Below are 20,944 nucleotides of genomic sequence, written 5' to 3' on the forward strand. Positions count from 1 at the left end.
AAGCTTTCTTTTGTCTGCCTTATGTTAAAAAGTGTCCCCAGAGATGGAATCTGTTCTGTTAACTGAAAACACTACATACATACCTGCCAACTGATCTGGTTTAGCAAGGGCAACCCTAGTTACTTCTCTGCCATCCCACTTTCATGGTTTCCTTAGAATGTCCTGTTTTCTTTTTCCTCCTCCCACTTTCCCCCTTCATTCTTGTCTTTCTTTAATTATTGCAAACTGAATTCAACATAGGAAAGTAGTCTGCCTTCAGTTAACATAGCAGAGGCAAGGGAAGAGGAAAAGTCATAGCCTTGCTGTTCCTTGTAGATTCACAAAAAGGCAAACTGCTGCAGCCTCTACTATCTTTGGAACAGAACATCATGTGCTGAGTGATTCCAAACTGATTCTTGAATTTATTTTTAAAAAACTAAAAAAGCAGAGGAGGAAAAAGCCAGCCTGATATTGTTCAGCCCTATGTGCCCTTGTTTTCTTCTTTGAAATGTTGTAGTGTTTGGACATAGATCGATACTGGAAAAAGGCAATCAGAATCCAGGGTATTTCACATCTCAGATCATAGGACTAAGGCATGCTTTTGGCAAAGGGACAGACATTTTTGTACAGGTTACACTTTCAGAGGCCCTTTCTCAACGCTCAAACTATCACGCCTGGAAAATTAATCGGCCTACTTCTTTACTGTGTTCCAGTGCTGTGTTTTTCACATTATAGCTCTTTTCCAGTTGGCTAGCCTTAAGTCTCTCTCTGTGCTAACTTACCATGAAAAATTGGAGGCATCAGTGAAGAGAAACAGTTTTGAATAACTTGGCATTAGGTTTATGCAATGAACAGTTCAAGGGGCTTTCAGAAGGAGGGCAGAAATCTGATACAGCCTGTTATAGTGCCTTCTCAACACTTTAGATTGATCTTAAAACAAACAAACAAACAAAAAAAGCTGGCACCAAATCTCACCTGATCTTGGAAGCTAAGAAGAGTCAGCCCTGCTTAGTACTTTGATGGGAGACCGCCAACAAATATCAGGTGCTGTAGGCTGTATTTCAGGGGAAGGAACTGGCAAAATCACCTCTGAGTCCTTGCCTAAGAAAACTCTATGAAATTCATGGGGTCGCCATAAGTTGACAGGCTACTTGAAGTTACATACACACAGAGGATCTGATCCAAAACAAAACCCTCTTTAATGAGCTTACTGATGGCATCATCATCGCCACCACCACCACCACCACCACCATCACCACCACCACCACCACCACCATAATAAAGTTGTAGAGAAAGTGGAGCTACAAAAGGATCAAAGCATTGTAAGCCTGGAGTAGATTCTGGATGTAGATCTGTTGAAAACAATAGCAGCTTATATTTGAATGCACTTTGGAGATGTGTCCTAGGCACTACCTATTTTTATACAGAGATATATAAAATGGCATTCAGTATTTTTAATAGCTGATATAGCATTCCCTTCAAACAATACTGGTTTGTTGTGGGGCTGAGATTTTTCTGCTTGCCATCTCTCATGGTCTCTTCACAGAGTGAGTATTGCTGGGGCTCCCAAGGACAAGTAAATGATTGTTAAAGGAGTTTAAGGTGGCTAGATCATCAAAACAGAAGCATGGAGGACTGAAATGTAAAGAATCTTATCAATTACTCTGATGACTTTGGTTCTGAATTCTTGTATAAATGGACAAAGCTTCCAGCTATGGACTGAGTCTCTCTTTGGGCCAAATTACATGTTATGGTTGGGAAGAGATTTTGGCAGTTTGTTTACGTTTTTACATCTGATGTAGATTTAGACAGAAAATGTGATTATGATCAGAGACTAGTTAAAAGGGGAATAACGACTACCTTTTGTTGAACTAACAATACTCCCTCCCGAAACTGCTATTTGCTTCACAGGCAAGACAAAGGCACATGAATATGTAAGTTTTGTCTCATGGAGCCAATAGGAACTTGGGGGGCATTCTGAACAGGAAAATCGCTTGGCAGAAAAGATTTAAGTCTCCTTTCTCCCACCATGCCACAGTCCCAATCCCTTTGGCTGCTTTGAGCTCCGGAAACAAACACAGGAGTTCCAGTTCATACAGTCTCCAGGTCTAGTCTGGCCTTTTGAAACATTTCCAGAATTCCAACACTGTGGTGATTTATGTTCTTTTGGCTTTCCATTCTGCCTACTCCCAAATAGTCTATCTATTTTTAAAAGAGCTCCTTGTTTTAATAAAATGAAATACATATATTGGACAAATACATGGTTGTTAGACTGATATCATGCCCTTTCCACTAACAGCTTAGGTCAGGGTTTTAGACTCACAGCCACCCTGGGAGGTTGCTCAGAAGGAAAGCAATGCATTTTTAATACTGTTAGATAAGAGAGGTTTAATGGGCCAGGTATGCGTTTATCACATTCTTTGGTAGGTAAAGTACAGGCAATATATTGTCAATAGAACAGAATGGTTATACATTTCTTCTTGATACAGGATAATTACAGAGATGTTATATATAGGAAAATGCAATCAGAGATGCACCATGTTCTGCTGCTCATCTTCCTATTCCTCCACTACTGCCATCATCCTTCACTCTCGGGTAGTAATCTAGCTGTCTGAAAGAAAAAAGAAGACTGCAACATTTAATCTCTTGATTCGCATAAAATTGAGTTTTGGAGACTGTAAGGTAACAACACTGTAAATCTCTAGGGACTTTCTCTCTAGGAAAGCCTTCACCCATTTGGTGCTGTCCCCATGTGTTGGACAGCCTTCATAATTTCCAGCTACTATGGCCTTTGGAGATGATAGAAGTTGCTGTTCAATACATCTGAAAGTCATCAAGTTGGGGAAGGCTGCCTTAGAGACTTGGTGTGTGTGTGTGGCTTTTGGCTACCTATAACAGAATTTTAATCTTCACCCATACACAGTCTGAATATTTGTAAAGCAATACAAGTTTTATATTATATCAACATCAGTAATCAATAACCATCAAGATAAATATTTTGAAAAGCAAACACACAGTCCTTGTTCAGTGTATTAGTTATTGTTATTACCTATTATTATTTGATATAAAAGGAAAAGCTGAACAAGTTTTATAAGATGTTATAAGCTGTATTCATCCTGTTTTTGCCTAGAATAGATGCACCATGAAATTCTATGCATGCCTACTTTTCCACATTTATTTGTTTGTATATTTGTTTCATCTGTATGCAAACTTGGACCCAAGGCAGCTCACACTGATTGATTTGAATCAGTACTTGAATGTTAGGTCTGAAAATTAATTTGCAATGTTGAATGTTAGATGTGGTGGTAGGGCTTACTTCGTTGTCATTAACTTTTAACAACTAACATGGTTTAATTAAACAAACTACATTGATTTCTTGATTCATTAATTTTTCAAACTGGGAATTACAGATAATAATAATAATAATAATAATAATTGTAGTATTCATTGCACTATTAAGAGGGTGAGTGCTATTAGCTACTAAATTTTCTTGTTAAGCCTTGTTTGAAACTCTAATAGTAGAATAGTCTCCTTGTCAGAGTTATCCATGAGAAACACTACAAAGTGACATATAAATAGAATGGCACTATACACATTCTTTAAAGATAATCTTTCCCAAATGTACATTCACTTTGCTGACTTTCAAAATCTTTGCTTCTGTTATGTTGGGGCAGAACCTTGGATGTTGTTTCTATGAATGAAGGGTTTGGGAACATCTCCATGCCAGATGTCTAAGTTCAGGTATCCAGTGTTGGTAACATGATGCAGCCTTTGGTGGAACAGTAGTGTTAAGTAGGACAGGAGTAACCTGTAGTTTCTACATCTGGCTCTTGCTCCCTGCACTCCACATGCCATGACATCCTCCTCATGCTGGAGGAATCACTGGATTCAACAGGAATGAATAGAATCATGACACTACCCAGGAGGTCTATGGTAATCTCCCAATGAGAGGCCTTCCTTTTAGTAAATGAGTCAGATTTATTCATTAAAAATAGGTATACATAAACCTCTCTTTCTATTGTTCAACAAGCAGATAAGTTTGCCATAGTCAGAAAAATATAATGGGAAAACGGAGAGAAAGGACTGCCATCCACCCTGAACAGAGCTTGGAAAAGGTACTTTTTGAACTACAACTCCCAGAATTTCACAGTCAGCATGACCAGTTTTCCAGGCTCATAACAATTTCAGGTTCTACCACTGAATAAGTACATCAGTCTATATATCTTAATTATGAAGCACACGATTAACAGTTGCAATAAAAATAAATGAAATGAGAAAATCTTACAAACTTGAGAGTTTTTTTTTAAAAAAACGTAGATTTTATTGAGTTTTAATATACAGCTTTAATATGTCAGGGTAACCATTACAAGATCTGTGTTCAATTTACACATTACAATACAAACAGGAGCTCAGATCCTTTGTTATTGTGAACAAGAGATATCCAATGGTCATCCTCTAGCAGCTTTGAAACTTGGCAAGGCAGATTGTAAGGCATAAGTGCAGTAAAAGGCCACGCGGAATACAAAACGAATACAAAAGATTTCTTTCCATGAACTGTACATTATTTTAAAGAACAGTGCCTGCTCCACAGGGCAGACATTTAGCATTTTTTAAAAGTCACTGGCCAATGTTCCAGACAAAGATGAACATCATTTTGTGTATAACCATATTTGGAAAATTGCTTATATTGCAATACCTGGACCAAAGGGGACAAGCTTCCAAAGAAACAGTAGGCAGAGGATTGCTAAGTAAAAAGTACTACAAAATATTTCCGCAACTAATTAAATGCCAAATAAATCAAGCAACAGTAAAAAACAAAACAAAACCCCAAACAAACCCGCACCTTCTGTTCAAAATAATTTTTGCTTATTCCCATTAATTTTATTTATGAACTATATATACTTAATTTCTTCTTCCACACAGGGAAATATGTCCATTTGGTCTGTTGCTTTAGTGAAGATGATGTCTATTAAACCACCACCTTTCACTTTTAAGAAGATATGTTATTGCTTGTTTTCCATATGTAGCCAACCTGTGGATTAGGAGCACCCTCAACTCAAGTTAAATATGCTTCTTGCGCTTCTTTTCTTTATACAGTGCAGAGTATAAGGTTACATGGCAGCTGCTGCATCTTACTCCAGTTCACTGTCTGTATCTGTGTTTAGGGGTGTGCAATAGTTGGGTTTGTCTGAAGGGATGTAGCCCGGGAGGCACACACACTTGTATGATCCTTCAGTGTTAATACACTTGGCATTCTTACAGAGAGACATCCTGTTGTTCAGCTCATTACATTCATTCACATCTGGAAGAAAAAAAACAAACAAAGTAAGAGCTGTGACCACATCTGATGTTGAAGAAGAACCAGGGAAGAACAGTCCACTATGACTTGCCTACACACACTTCTTTGTGGTCTCTAAATAAAACCAGAGGTTTCAAACAGAGTTTGGAAAAGTTATGTTGTTGCCCTGCTGGCTAGTGGCCAAACTGTGTAAGGCATCCTAAGAGCTGTATTCCAAAAACTAACTTTTACAAGCTTTGTTTTTAAACATAGGGGTGCTGTATTAAGTGCATGAAATTATATCTTCATGCTATGAAGTCAATGGTGTTCAAAAAGAAGACACGTGCACACACACAAAACTAACATAGCAATTAGAATGAATATAATTAAAAACAACCATAATTTATCCAGCAAACCTTTAAATACACACAGAGTCAGAATGTAAGCCATAGCACTTGTGGCAATTAAAAGTAAGATTATTCAAATAGTGAACAGCTGAATAAAGGGATATATCAGCCAGAGTGTTATACATGCCTAGTTGGTGATGCTTCACACAAAGAAGTGCAGAAATAGGCTACGGAAGACCAACAAGGTGAGCTGCAGATCCTGTACTGGTTCCATGCCATGGAGATCAACATGTACATTTGAAGAAGAATCCAGTGGAAAGCTATTTTGTGTTAGCCCTCTTGTAATGATTTGGAACTGCACCATGGTATACTGTATATCTTGCACAAACAATTTGATTCAAAGTGGCAATATGTAGGAACATTTTCCAATAGAGTGTACCTCTGGAGTATGAGGTTCATCTGATGCTCAAAATCACTTTCTGTGTTTGAAAGACTATGCAAACACCCACTTGGTGAAATCCTGGAACATAATCTTACCAACACATGTCATCTTGGCCATGTCCAAATGGTAACCATCAAAACAGTCACAGGTATATCCTTCCTGCACCCTTACACAGCGTCCATTTTCACATCCATTCAGAATGCCACATTCTTCTGCTTGTAACTCCTCAAAGCTATTCAGGAAACCTGGGCAGAAAACATAAACACAGCAGACCACTGCAATCAAGACCTATTAGAACTTCATTCACTAATGTATTGTGGATTTTGGATTTTGTTGTATTTTGCTGCATGGCCAATAGAGCTATCCCTGAATGTGTTTTAAGATCCAAAGGATAGCCTTCATCATTTTGCAGCCCTAAATAAAGATCTATTGTATCTGCAAGGCAGGCTGATGCTCAAACATGACATTTTAAGTTGTGATGTTATACTTGTAGCATGTTATACTTTGTAGCACAAAGACAACATGCCCCAATATTTGAGACACCAGATAGTTAATAAATATTGTTAAGAAATCTAAACATATTGGAATACAGTTCAAGTTAAAATCAGTTGTCTCCATTTAAGGCACACTATGCATCCATTACAATGCTTAAATTTTCCAGTGTGGATATCATTTATGAAAATGTATTTCCCAGAAGCAATATTTGAACAAACCTGTGGATGGCAGTCAAGATTAATCAAACAACATCTGGGGGAAACCGAGAGCAACACAAGAATATTTGACTGGTCAAAGAAAGAAAGAGCAATTCAATTCAATAGGAGAAAGTGATTATTTCTGAAGCAATCTCTATACCCCCCCTTGTGTCCTTAACTTTTGGACACCTATAAACACAGTCCTATTAATTCTGGGGTGGAGAGACAATTTATACTTTTGATTTAATAAGCATTTTCTATAGCTGCACCCTGGGCAAGTCACATACACTCTGCCCCATAAAAACCCTGTGATAGGCTTACCCTATGGTCGCTTTAAGACAGAAATTACTTGACGTTATACAACAAATAACTGCTTTTGCAGGTACACAAATTTATTCTGGAGCTATGCAGGTGATTTCTGTATCAAATAGAAGGAGTTTTCCATGCTACGGTACTCGACTGTACTTATCTTCTAATGCACAGCAAACCATAGTATAGAGGTATGAAAATGTTTTAGTGAATTGTGTTGATTTAATGTAGTTCAAGCATTTTTGGTTCTTATGAAGTATTATGCATAGCATGGTGAAATATTTAATTCCCTTTGCATAGTAGGCCTCGGGAAATATTATCTGAGGTGAAACGGCATTTTACTGAAGGAAAACAACAGTTTGTTTCCACTCCTAAAACATTTTGAAACCACTGCAGCATGAAGAGAGAGGAGGGGTATCTACATCCCCAGCTGTCCAAACAAATGTTTCAAAAAGGCTACAGTAAGTCATATGCCAGTGTAATGGCACTTTCCTGACCACACAACACACTAAACAATAATGAATAGAAATAGAATAATTATTCAGCAAAGCTGTGGGGTAATACATGCTTCTCCTGTGGAACTATCAGGACTGAATTCTGCATTATGTCGTGAGCTGAGAGCGGAAGCTTTGGGAGGAAGAAATATAACGGAAGAGTGGCCAATGTGCCCTGACCTAATGATAGTTAAACCAGAATCACAGTACATGAGAATAAAAGTCATGAAAAAGAAAAAAGTTAACAAATTAAGGCAGTGAAATCCCAGATAAAGTACAGTACTAATGAAATAAAAGGAAATGTAAGTGGGAAACTGAAACAATTAAAGCAAACAAGGGAAGGGTACAGTAAAGTACAGGAATGCTTTTCACCCAAGTTCCTTCATATAGCAATTAAACTGGCTACTAGCCTGTTTTCAAAGTACAAATCATAGTGCTGGTTATGGGTCCTAAAGCTCCATAAGACTGCAGTCCATGCTTGTCAAAGGACTGTATATTCCCCCATACATGGCTGCCCTGGTTTTAAGACTGCAGGAGAGCCTTCTTTATGACTTCTCATGGGCTGTGGAGCACCCTTTTAAAGGAAGCTATGAAGTCCTCTCTATGGTCTCTTTCTTCCAGACCTCCTTATTCAAGCAGGTTTTGGGCAACTAACTGGCCATTATGGAAGGGGCATTTAAAGTGTGGTGCTGAACATACGGAGGGTTAAGTTACCCATCCATGTTTTATACCGAGTCAGTTGGGCATCCATTTAGGTGACTAATATATATCCCAACTAGCAGTGAATCTTCAGGGTCTTCCTGCAACCCTGTTTGCTGAGCAATTCAATCTGGAGCTGTACATATTCAAAGCATGTGTTCAACCATCAAATAGTGAGGCCCCCTCAGGAAAAGACCCCAGTATGAATGCACAGTTCCCAAGGCAAAATGTGAAGGAAAGCATTTCAAGCAAGCTGCCATGTGATTCCAGCAGGTAATGTGTAATACCCCCTCCAAAAAATTTCTCATTCGCCCCGTGACTATACCATCATTTCTTCCTGAAGTTTATACAGTGTTTTGTACATTTTCAACAATGTTACCATTTAGCTACAGTTCTGCTCAGAGAACTATTCTGTTTAATTAAAATCATATGATGCTGAAATGGTTGGACCTTATACAATGTTGTGTAAGTCAACTGAGTTTATGCAGCATTCAGCAGAGATGAAATCACCAGGTTGGCTCCTGCTGGAGGGGACGAAATATACGAAAGGCTTTACTACTCTCTTGTCCTGCTCAAAGTTATTACTTTTTATTTTGTTTCCTTTTTTATGTGATATGATATGGTAATGAAATATAACAGGAAAGAGACCCAATGAAACTGGAAGGTGATAAGTAAAACACAGCTGGCACCATCCCACCTGGAAATGTTGCCTATTTTAAACATGAGACTGAAGATTTCCAGTGTACAAATACCATTTCTTCAAGACCATTTGCTTCATATAAATTTATTTTTATTTTATTATTTAATTAGCTTATATCCCACCTTTCTGTTGACATGAGACCAACAGCAGCTTACAAAGATGTTAAAACCAACTACCCGTATAACTAAATCATACAACAATGTTAAAATAATTAAAATTAGCTGCCATGTTTAAACAGCTATAACATCAAAACAGTATCAGATCATTTAAAAATAGTGATATTTTCATCTGAATTAATTTGTCAGATGTAACAACAATGAGAGATCTGAAAGATGTCCTGCTATCACAAAAAACATTTCCACCCAATCTCACTGTTCCATTCATATGTCCCTTCTGCAGGATCCAAAGTGGCTTACAACATATTTTAGAACAATAGAGATTGGGAAAACACTATACAGAAACTTTAATATAAATATAAATGTTGTTTAAAAGACAATTAAACAATATATAAAGTTATAAACTCATTTAAAATAGACTATACAATCCACAAAACAACACACCCTCCTAGTCAGTTTCTAAAACCCTGATAGCACAAGAATTTTAACTTGCCGGAGGAAGGAGAGCAAGGACAGTGCCATCTTGGCCTCCCTAGGGAAGAAGGTCTAAACTCTGGGAGTAGCCGCCAAGAAGGCATTCTTCACTGATCCCACCAAGTTATCTTGATGGGACAGAGAGAAGGACTTCTCCAGAAGCTCTCAGAGCTCTAATCGCTTCATAAAGAGGGATGCAGTCTTTCAAATAGCCTGGACCCAAGAATATAGGGCTTTATAGGTCATATTCGTTGACCTAAGAATTCGTTCTTTTCTGTGCGTATCGCGTCCGCGGAGTCGCGTCCGGCAAAGCTGTTCTGGGTAGTGAGGGAGCTTACTCAGCTACCCTCCTCCCTGAACTCTATTCTGGAACCATCCAAAGCCTGCTGTGACGAATTTAACAACTTCTTCGTGGATAAAACCTCTTGGATAAGGGCTGATCTCGACGCCAGTATTTCTACAGAATCCAGAATAGAGGACTCCAGAGCTTCCATGGACTCTATTGTACTGGATCAGTTCGAGTCTGTGAGTACTGAGGAAGTGGACAAGATCCTTAGAAGTGTTAGGAAGACAACCTGCTCTCTTGATCCCTGTCCCTCTTGGCTAGCAGCTCAGGGGCGCGCGGCTGTAACCACTATGTTACGCTGCATAATTAACTCATCTTTTAGGGAAGGGCGTTTTCCATCCAGCTTAAAATTGGCCATTGTAAAACCGCTGATATAAAGCCCTCCCTAGACCCCCTGATTTATAACAATTATCGGCCTATTTCACTGCTGCTTTTCTTGGGGAAGGTGATCGAGAGGGCGGTTGCCATTCAGCTTCAATCGGTATTGGATGATACTGATTTTCTAGACCCATTTCAAACTGGCTTCCGGGCGGGCTATGGAGTTGAGACTGCCATGGTCGCCTTGGTCGATGATCTCTGTCTGGGCATGGACAGGGGTAGCGTGTCCCTGTTAGTGCTCTTAGACATCTCAGTGGCTTTCGATACCATTGACCATGGTATCCTTCTGGAACACCAATTTAGGAAGAGACTAAAACCTTTCTCTTCGAACAAGCTTTTCCCCCAGATGTTGTAACGCTTCTCCCCCCCCTCCTCTTGCACCTGCACTTTGGCTAGTTTTTGTACGGTTTTTAATCTGTGTTGTTAATTCTTGGTTTTAATGTTGATATTGTATTGTTTTTATTTATCGTTTGTTGTTGCCATGATGCTGTAACCCGCCTTGATCTCAAGGAAAGGCGGGCTATACATAAACGATTTATTTATTATTATTTATTAATTATATTATAAGAAAATATTATATTATAGCCATATTATAAGAAAAGCAGGCTTGGACACAGAAGAAAGATATGCAGATGACATCATAGTACTAGCAGAATACCTCCCAGACCTGGAACACCTACTAAGGAAGATCAAAGAAGAAACTAAAAAGGCAAGCTTAATGTTGAACATAAAGAAAACCAAAATAATGACCACCAAGGACCTTCACAGGTTCAACCTAGACAATGAAGAAATGGAAATAGTAAAATAATTCCCATACCTGGGACCAAACTTTGATAGAAATGGGGACTGCAGTCAGGTAATCAGAACAAGATTAAGAATGGAGAGGGTGGCTATGAAAGAATTAGAAAAGATTCTAAAATGCAAAGATATACAATGGAGCACAAAAGTTAAAATCATACAAGCCATCGTATTCCCTTTTACTATGTATGACAGCGGGAGCTGGACAGTTAAGAAAGAACATAGGAAGAAAATCCATTCATTTGAGATGAGGTGCTGGAGAAGACTGCTGAGGATCCCATAGACAGCCAAAAGGACAACCAAATGGGTCCTAGAGCAGATCAAGCTGGAAACCTCTCTGGTAGCCAAGATGACCAAACTGAGGCTGTTGTACTTTGGCCACATCATGAGAAAGAAGGACTCATTGGAAAAGACAACAATGATGGGAAAGGTGGAGAGATGTAGGAAGAGAGGAAGGCCACATACTAGATGGATGGACTCTATTAAGGAGGTCATAGGTATAGAGTTGCAGGAATTAAGCAGAGTACTGGAGGTGTCTGATCCATAGGGTCGCCATGAGTTGAGATCGACTTAAGGGCAGTTAACGACTCAAGGGCAGTCATCATCAGCACTTTGAATTGTGTCTAGAAACAGACTGGCAGCCAGTGGATTTGTGACAATAAAGGAGTTCTATGCTTCCTGTTACTCTCCTATTTCTCAAAAGTAGCCGAAATAGTTACTTGAATTTTTTTTTTTTAAATACTCTGCATACTGCAAGCTGCTAGTCTGTAGTACAAAGCATACTATTCGGCAGTTTGTCAACAGCAACTAAACTGTGATCTTCTTCCGCCATCACACCCTCTTTTAACTGGAAAGTAATCAAATGGTTACAGTTACAATGCAAAATGAAATTATTTTACCCCTCATTAAATTATAATTGTAATGTAACTCAGTTATAGCTCATTGCTGGGAAAATAATTACACTTAAGTAGTGATTTATATCTAGTTACATCTACATTCCTCACACATGTTGTCTTACATCACTCCTCTCCCCCATCAGGTATAGCTATGCATAGAGCAATTTTGATCAGTATGGAATGCTATGTTGGAACAGACCAATGATATAACCAAGTCAGCATTGTGTCTTCCACCATGGTTAATCTGGTATAGCAAAACATTTCAAAAAATTGTTTCCTCTAGACACAGGAAAGTCAGCAAAATTCTCTTTGAATCTGAACAAAGGCTCCTTTTCTGATCCCTGTAGGTTGCAGTCGTCGCTGGATCTAGTCTGTATGTTGAATCTTTTTATGAGAAGATCACCCACAGTCATGAGATGTGCTTTTGTGAAAAACACAGTTTCCAAATCTACTGCTTACATTTTGAGAGAAAATCATTATCTCACCCTTTCCGCAATATTCATAATGGCATGTATATGGCAAACACAGTACTGTTCTTTGGGCCAAATATGCCAAGAATGATTAGCCCAAAACTGGTATCCACCCAATGAGTCAACAGAGTACACTAGGGTATTAGGCTCACATGGTTGGAAAGCTAATCTTCCCATGCAGCATAAGCCTAGGGAACACACCTACAAAATCATCATGGAAAAGCTGTCAATTCTAATGTGGAGGGAAAAAAGTCATGGCTAACTTTCAAAAATACTTCCTGTTATCTGTTGTCAGTATGTGTCATCCTTCAGTTTTGTACTGTATGTGCTTTTGAGAAAGAGGAGAGAAATCTTTTCATCAGTACAACTACTGGCTCAAATCATGTCCAGGTCCCTCTACTGTTTCCAGAGTTCCAGGAGTCTTTCTTTATTAACTTAATTCAATGAAAATATAGCAAATTCAGTTGTCTAGAGCAGTGATTCCCAAACTTTGGTCCTCCAGGTATTTTGGACTTCAACTCACAGAAGCCCTAGCCAGACTGGCCAACAGTCAATAAGTCTGGGACCTGAATTCCAAACCATCAGGAGGACCACAGTTTGGGAATCACTGGTCTAGATCATTCTATCACACTCTCCTATTCTCTTCAGATTCCAATACACTTTTACTGCTAATTCAAATTGCTGAAGACTGTGGCATTAATCAATGAGAAATCAGACTCTTTTCTCTATTATGCTTTCCAGTTTAATAGATTTTTGTGAAGCATGCCGTAGGGTTATGGGTCACACAGCAAAGACCCCTTCCAATAGTACCAACAGTCTGATAATGTTGTCAAGCCTTTGTCTTATAGATTTCCACTAGCCCCAGGCTATTCCAGTCCTAATTTAAGGGCACCCCATAGATCTAGCTGATTTTTATGGTGACTAAAATTATGTTCTTTTGTGGACCTAGGGAGCTGTGGACCTAGGGAGGGTACCAACCTGTGCATTTTGGTATTCAGAATATTTAGGGCGTTTTGAGACAGGATATTTGTCTGTTAAAATTTATCTCTTTTTAATTTGTGTTTGTTTTATTCATTTTGTTGTTAGCAGTCCTGGTAATTGCCTGAATTATTCACTCATTCACAGGATTAGGAATTGGTACTATGTTTTAGCTGAGGTCTTAGTCAACCCTTGGTTGAAATAGCAATGTATCTGTTAGAAAACAAGGAAAGCAACTCTAAAACAATATTGAGAAGAAATGGGAGGACAGTCTTGAATATACAGTGGGCCCTTGTTATACGCTGGGGTTTGGTTCCAAGATCCCCGTGGATAACAAAATCTGTGGATGCTCAAGTCCCATTAAATATAATGACATAACAAAATGGTATCCCTTATAAAAAATGGAACATCAAGGTTTGATATTTGAAATTCATACTTTTCTTGAACATTTTCAAACCGTGGATGCTTGAATCCGTGTATAAGAAATCAGTGTATAAGAAGGGCCGACTGTACAGGGTAAATCCACATGATTAATTCTTAGTATTAAGGAAGAAAGGGTGCTTACGGTCTTCCACAAAATAAGGATCGGTTTCTGGAGTGTACTGTTCCTCCTCAAAGTCAACCAGTGCATCCTGCCCATACGGCCTCCGGGATCCAGGAACTGGAATGTTGCACAACTGGGCATAGTCCTCTGGAAGGGAACAAAGAGAAATGATTTGAACTCTCAAATGAATAAACACTAAGAATTTTATCCCAAAGACAGATGTGCTTTTGCACTGTAAGAGGGCCCTTGTTGCCAAATGTGTTCAAACCACTCAGCTTTCAAATACCAAGAGAACCACTGTGCCTTTTGTTAACTGTTGTATGCCTTCACTCTCCTCCCCACCAAAATATGCTTACAACCAAATGAAAAACAGATATTGTCAGTTCGCATGTAGCAAACTATAGTTTGGTCTTACAAGAATGAATCTTGTGCTTGTGTTCTCCCTTCTCTCTTTATCACCATGGGGTGTTTTTTTGGAGGGCTGAGAGTGTATGACTTTCCCAAGGTCACCCAGTGGGGTTTCTTGGCTGAGTGGAGAAATTAAACCCTGGTTTTAGAGTCATAGTTCAACACCCAAACCATTGCACCCACACTGGCTCTCAAACTGTGATACAACCCCATATATCTAATGTTATCTAAGAGTAATGGAACAAAAAGATCTGTACTTTAAAAAGAAGTCCATATAAAATCACCTACCCAAACAACATTTGTATTGAAAATAGTTAAGAAGAGAATGACACGTATATATTTTTAAAAAAGGTATAGGAACCGCCAATGTAAAAGGAAAGCTGGAAAGAAAGTATCTGAATGAAAGCCAAGTACAAAGAGATTTCTTAATTTTTGTTCAGAAGAAGACAAGTACATTGGTACTTTCCTTAAAATGTGCATGATTTTCAGTAAAACAGAGTTTCCTTTCCACATAGTTTTCTGTTTGCACAACTGGTTTGCTTGTTTTTTAGGGATGGACAATTATAATGATTGATTTTGCTGTTGTTGCTGTTTTCTTACTGACCTAAAGAACATGATATCCGGTGATGTAAGCAATGGGCAACTCCAGTAAAATTAATGGAATATAAATATTTCAGCATGGATTGAAATGGGAACAACTTTCATTCTCTTGCATCTCTCCCTCTGACATGTTCCAGTTAATTTTGTTCTAGTGGTCTGGAACATCTGACCTGCATGTATTTGGCTATTTCACAAGAACACTTAAATAGGCTTTTAACCCTTTACCCAAATGATGAATACAGGCACACTTCAGTAAACAAAGCCTCTGACAATAAATAAATACTCTTTTTCAAAGTCTTTTGAAGACCCCTGTTGCCCTTTTCCTCTTTCTGGGTGGACTTTTTTTTAGCAGGATTGGAAGAATGCTGGAGGAGGGCTGGAGATACAGACTTTCAGTGCTGGTTTGCAGCTGTATGTCTGCAGTAAACATTGCAATAAAGCTTGAGCTGTGAAGCCATGAGACCCTACTCTAACTGGCCCTACTATAGCTGCGTGTCCCTGCTTACATCAGGCAAGGTAAACAGCACCAGCTTCCAGAATCACTTACTGAGCATGCATAAATAGCAAAACAGATGTAAAAGGGAAAAGTAGACAAGCCTGCCCTACCAGTTACCCCTAGAACAATAAAAATACGTAAAGATCTGCAAGTTTGACCAATAAAACAGAAATTATATTAAAAAAAGGAGACTGGTGAAAGAAAAAAAAATCACTCCTGAATATTTTTTGGAAGAAGCTTCCAAATGATCTCTATAAGGTTCAAAATGTTTTTATTTATGCAAAACTTACCAGACCAGATGGATTCATTTCACATACTGCATACTGTAGTTTTGAATTAAAGTTTGCTGAAAATAATGAAGCACCCTTCCTCTATCCCTATTCTTGCTATGTAATTTCTGCCTCTGGTACATTAAAAGTAATGCCCAGGAACATATCTGCTTTGTTAACAGAGGTATACATGTATAAACCCCATACTGGATAGGAATGAATAAGGACTTTATCACACAAGGCAGTAAATCATAACTGGAGCAGGATAATAGCATCTTTGGCTGGAGATTATCACGCTCTCTTTGTTGTTTTCCCAGTGGGAGACTGTTTGGAAAGCATTTCTTTTCTTTTCTTTGAAAATTTTATTGAAATTTAAAATACAAACAGGACAGATAACATACACTTATTCCATTCCCATTCCTTGTCCTGCATCCTATCCTCCTCCCTCCCTTTCTTCCCATATAAGTGGAACAATTAATGATCCTGTCCATCTGCTGTTGTGCTTCATTTTATGGTGTGATAGATCAGTTCTGCTTTAATGCCAATCTTGGGTGGTGGTGGTGGGGATTAGTGGACCTGCTATGGGTGCTTTGGTTGTGGCTTAGGTGCTCTCATGATAAGATGTGAAGGAGAGGGAATAGAAGCCAAAACCTTGCTCACTGCTCCCCCACCCTTTCCAGCCCTGATCCAGAGTTTCTCTCTCTCACATACACACACATAAGCCTGGAAATATAAGTGTAAAACAGACTTACAGTATAGTTTAAGCAAGCATTTATTTTATTTTATTTATTTTATGTATCTTTCATGCTTTCTTCTACTTTCAGACTCCCTTCAAATATAAATAAAATGTATACAATGTTCTATTCTACATTTAAAAAGACATTTTTTTCCAGGGAGGGGGACTTTCTGATCGGTTAGAACAGACTAAGGCGCAAAAAAGATGGGTAAGGGGTAGCTTAATGCCATCTCTTTGAGTGCTGCATCAGGGCTGCGGCAAGCACACATCATAGCCCCGATCCTGTGTTTTTCTGGGCCAATATTTTTTTTGGCAAATTGCTGCTTCTTTTTGGCCCAGAAAAAGGGGACCCTTGCTGCCCTTTTATTATTATTATTATTATTATTATTATTATTAAACTTTATTTCTATAGCGCTATAATTATACACAGCGCTGTACAAAGTCGGTAAAATTAGGAGTAAATAAAAGCCTGCCCAAGGCGTACATTCTAAGATAATAACAATTAAAAGAGGAATAGATAAAATTACCATATAGAAAGGAAAAAACAGATTAAAAACATCAAATATCAAACAAATCACATCACATCAAATATTGTCAGACAGCCAGATAACAATCACAAATTCCCTGAGAACGCTTCCCTAAACAATATGGTTTTCAGCTCAGCTTTAAAGCTGGTTAGAGAAGTGATGAGCCGTGCATGCAGAGGAAGAAGGTTCCAGGAATGAGGGGCAGCTAGAGAGAAGGGACGGATCCGGGACGGGGCAGAGGAGATCCTGGGTTGAGAGAGGAGATTTTGGCTACCAGAGCGGAGAGTGCGAGTAGGGATGTAGGGAGAGAGAAGATCAGTTAAATAAAGAGGGGCCAGCCCATGCAGGGCTTTAAAGGTGAGTAGCAAAAGTTTGTACCTGATGCGGAAAGGAAGAGGGAGCCAGTGAAGGGAAGACAACAGAGGGGAGACATGATCATAACGGCGAGCGAGTGAAATAATGCGTGCAGCTGAATGCTGAACAGAAATTAATGGGTGGAGATGAGAGAGAGGAAGCCCTGCCAGGAGGAGGTTACAGTAGTCTAATCGTGAGATCACTAGGGCATGGACCAGTGTCTTTGCGGTAGAAGCTGAGAGATATGGACGGATTTTGGCGATATTATAGAGAAAAAATCTACAGACTTTGGCTGTAGTCTGGATCTGTGGGATAAATGACAAAGAGGAGTCAAAGATGAAACCGAGACTGCGGGCTTCCTGGACCGGCTGGATCGAGATGTTATTGACGGAAATAGAAAAGGAATAGTGAAGGGTGGGCTTAGGAGGGAAAACAAGAAGCTCAGTCTTGGACATATTGAGCTTCAGACGCCGATGGTGCATCCAGTGGGAGACAGCTGTTAAACAGGATGACACTTGCTGCTCTAGCTCTGGTGAAAGATTAGGGGTGGAAAGGTACAGCTGGGTATCATCGGCGTAAAGATGGTAGGAGAAACCAAAAGAACTGATAAGTTTGCCAAGGGAGAGTGTGTATAAAGAGAACAGAAGGGGACCCAAAACAGAGCCCTGAGGAACTCCAACAGATAAGGGGACAGAAGACGAGGTCTGACCACCCGAGACCACTGAAAAAGATCGATCTGACAAGTAATATGTGAACCAATCAACAAGGCCCAATCAACAAGGCCCGAGAAACCAAGGTCAGAGAGTACATCTATTAGGAGACAGTGGTCCACGGTGTCGAAGGCCGCAGACAGATCGAGTAGGACAAGGATAGAATAAAGGCCATTCGCCTTGGCCCGCAAAAGATCATTTGAGATCTTAGTAAGGGCCGTCTCTGTGGAGTGCCGTGGGCGAAAACCAGACTGGAAGGGATCCAGAATGGAGTTGGTTTCAAGAAACTCAAGACAGCGTGAATAGACGACTCGTTCCAACACCTTGGAGAGAAAAGGAAGAAGAAAGATTGGACGATAGCTAGCCAAGGAAGAGGGGTCAAGAGAGGGTTTTTTCAGGATAGGGGAAACTAAGGCATGTTTGAAGACTGAGGGGAAGGAACCCGAAGAGAGAGAGAGATTAAAGATATAGAGGAGGGAGGGTAACAAAGAGGGGGCTATAGAGATTAGAAGACGAGAGGGAAGTGGGTCAAGAGAACAGGTGGTAGGTTTGGATGAGTTCAGCAGCGAAGAGAGTTCTTCCAAAGAAACAGGAGGAAACACAGAGAGTTTATTAGTAGTAGGGGTGAGGAGATTAATGGTGGGAGCCAAATCAGGAAGAGTTAACTCAGAACGAATGGTGGTGATCTTTGTAATGAAATAATTAGCAAAGTCGGAGGGAGAAAATAATGGAGAGATGGAGGGAGGAGATGGTTTTAACAGTGTGTTGAAACAGGAGAACAAGCGCTGCGGGCGCCTCTCGTTGGCGCAGATCAATGATTTGAAGTAGTCTTGTTTTGCCATTGACAGGGCGCGTGAGAAGGATAAAAGAACGAACTTAAAATGGATAAAGTCAGCCCACTCCCTGGACTTTCTCCAGACTTTTCAACACTTCTTTTGGCATGCAGTATGTGAATGCCGTGCCAAAGGAGCGCCGCAATGCCACCTGCTGTGCGGTCAGGCGAGCAGCCTGATGCCAACATTGGGGTGGCATCAGGGTGTGTGTTGTCCAAACACTGTGCCCTCACATTGCCAGCACTTACTGTACAGCCTATAAGTGTGGGCAGATTAGATAAACAGATCAGTAGCTGCTTCCTGCTTCCTTTCATCTATCAGAAAGCTGCCACCCTCAGGAAAAAAAAATGTCTTTTTAAACATAGGACTGTTTTCATTTAAATATCATGGGGTTATATTTTCATGGGGTTGTATCTCTGTGTGTCTGTGCCAAAAAGAGCAGGGATAATGTCTTAGCAGTATATGATAAATGTTTAGCACAAATTAATCCTGTAAACCCATAAAGGTTTTAGGTAGGATAGAAAACAGAGCAACTCTAACTGCAGAGCACTTTTAGAAATAATGTTATTGTATTGGGAGAACAGCTCTCATGTGATAATGTCCTTAATTAACATTGCCTCTCCACATTTTATAGTGCATTAACAACATTAACAATTTATGTACTGAATCTACAAGACAATTTAGCATTTGTGTGTGTGTGTTTTTTTTAAAACACACTCCTTTGACCCAATTATTCCCTATTTACTTTGTGGTAGTTGTTGCTTGAAGCTGAGTCCACAAGCTTTCCTTCAAACCTACCCAGAGGATTTACATTTTCCAGTGTACAGAATGCAAGTGCAATAACAGTGACTATTTTCTTGTTATCTGCGTATCTTGAGAAGCGTTGCCAGCTTTCATCTTGCTTTGGATGGCCAGCTAAAGTGAAGAGAAACTTGCAAAGGGCATCTCTAACCCCATCTCCCAATAAGAGTGGTGTAAGCATTGGACTATGACTCTAGAGAGCAGGGTTCAAATCACCACTTGGCCAAGGAAACCCACTGGGTGACGTTGGGCAAGTCACAATTTCTCAGCTTCAGAGGATGGTAATGGCATGATCCCTCTGAAGAAACTTGCCAAGAAAATCCTGTGATAGGTTCACCTTAGGGTTGCATAAATTGGAAGCAACTTTAAGGCACACAACAACAACAGGTAGGGCTGGAAAAGATTTCTTTCCAAATCCTAAAGGTCTGCTCTCAGCATTGTCATAAGTGCTCAATGATGCATTTCTAGTTCTGATCGCTTTCTCCAGGCAAAAGAGAAACCTGGTTAAAAAAAAAAGTTCCTCTGCCAATTAAAGCAATTGCCAGATATCATAGCTTGGGATTCCCCCAAAGTCCCTAATTTGTCTCAGAAGTTCTGATGCTCCCCTTATGTCTGCTGATGGTCAACTGATAAAAGAACATGAGTACTATGGAGCTCCTCTTTAAATAAAGAACATCAAATGAAGGGTGAGTAGGAAATATGCACTGTAGATATTCAACATCTGAACAAATTGCAGCAAACATAAATCAGGGAAGAATAAAAGCCTTGAGAGAGCCTAGGGTTCTAACTGCCAAAGTGAAACAAATTTATCTTAGCTTTTGGTGTATTCACAGTTGTCAGTACAATTTGTTAAGTTTAAAAATACACCAAAGTACTTGGTCCTGAAAGAACAAAATCTTGAAAATTAAATATATCCCTGCCACAAACTGTAAAACAGTGATACACATACAATAGAACGATTATTAGGACCTGTGAGCTTATTGCACAAATGCATCCTATCACCCTCCAAACATTTCTGTATGGCTAACCTTAGTTGCTTGTACTTTTAGATGAACTTTTAAGACTATAAGGGTTGTTGTTGGAGTGTGGTGTGCATGTGTGTACATGTGTGAAACAAATCCACAGTTGTTATTAATCTTTTGTGGGATGACTGCCCAATTTTTATCAAAAGTGGTATGTTTGGGGCAAGGATCTTTCATTTTCCAATTCTGCAAACTGCAATAGTTCAGAAAAGTGACATACTTGTAGCATAAAATAAAATAAAATAAAA

The 20,944-nt window shown here is 39.4% G+C and overlaps 1 protein-coding gene across 4 annotated transcripts in view; it reads right to left on the bottom strand.

The window, feature by feature from the left end:
• Positions 1-4,275: 4,275 nt before the first annotated feature.
• The window catches only part of LTBP1 (latent transforming growth factor beta binding protein 1), a 262,829-nt gene continuing 246,160 nt past the window's right edge, over positions 4,276-20,944 (bottom strand). For all 4 annotated transcript variants that reach the window (XM_089529704.1, XM_089529702.1, XM_089529706.1 and 1 more), the window contains 3 exons: positions 13,962-14,087; positions 6,142-6,291; positions 4,276-5,281 (listed from right to left, as the gene is read on the bottom strand). In XM_089529704.1, the coding sequence (XP_089385830.1) occupies positions 5,112-5,281; positions 6,142-6,291; positions 13,962-14,087 (446 nt within the window). In that variant the 3' untranslated portion in view covers positions 4,276-5,111. The remainder of the gene's footprint in view (positions 5,282-6,141; positions 6,292-13,961; positions 14,088-20,944) is intronic.

Source organism: Sceloporus occidentalis, unplaced genomic scaffold (assembly GCF_023333645.1).
Source record: "Sceloporus occidentalis isolate IW3139 unplaced genomic scaffold, rSceOcc1.0.p SCAF_6, whole genome shotgun sequence".
Lineage (NCBI taxonomy): Eukaryota > Metazoa > Chordata > Lepidosauria > Squamata > Phrynosomatidae > Sceloporus > Sceloporus occidentalis.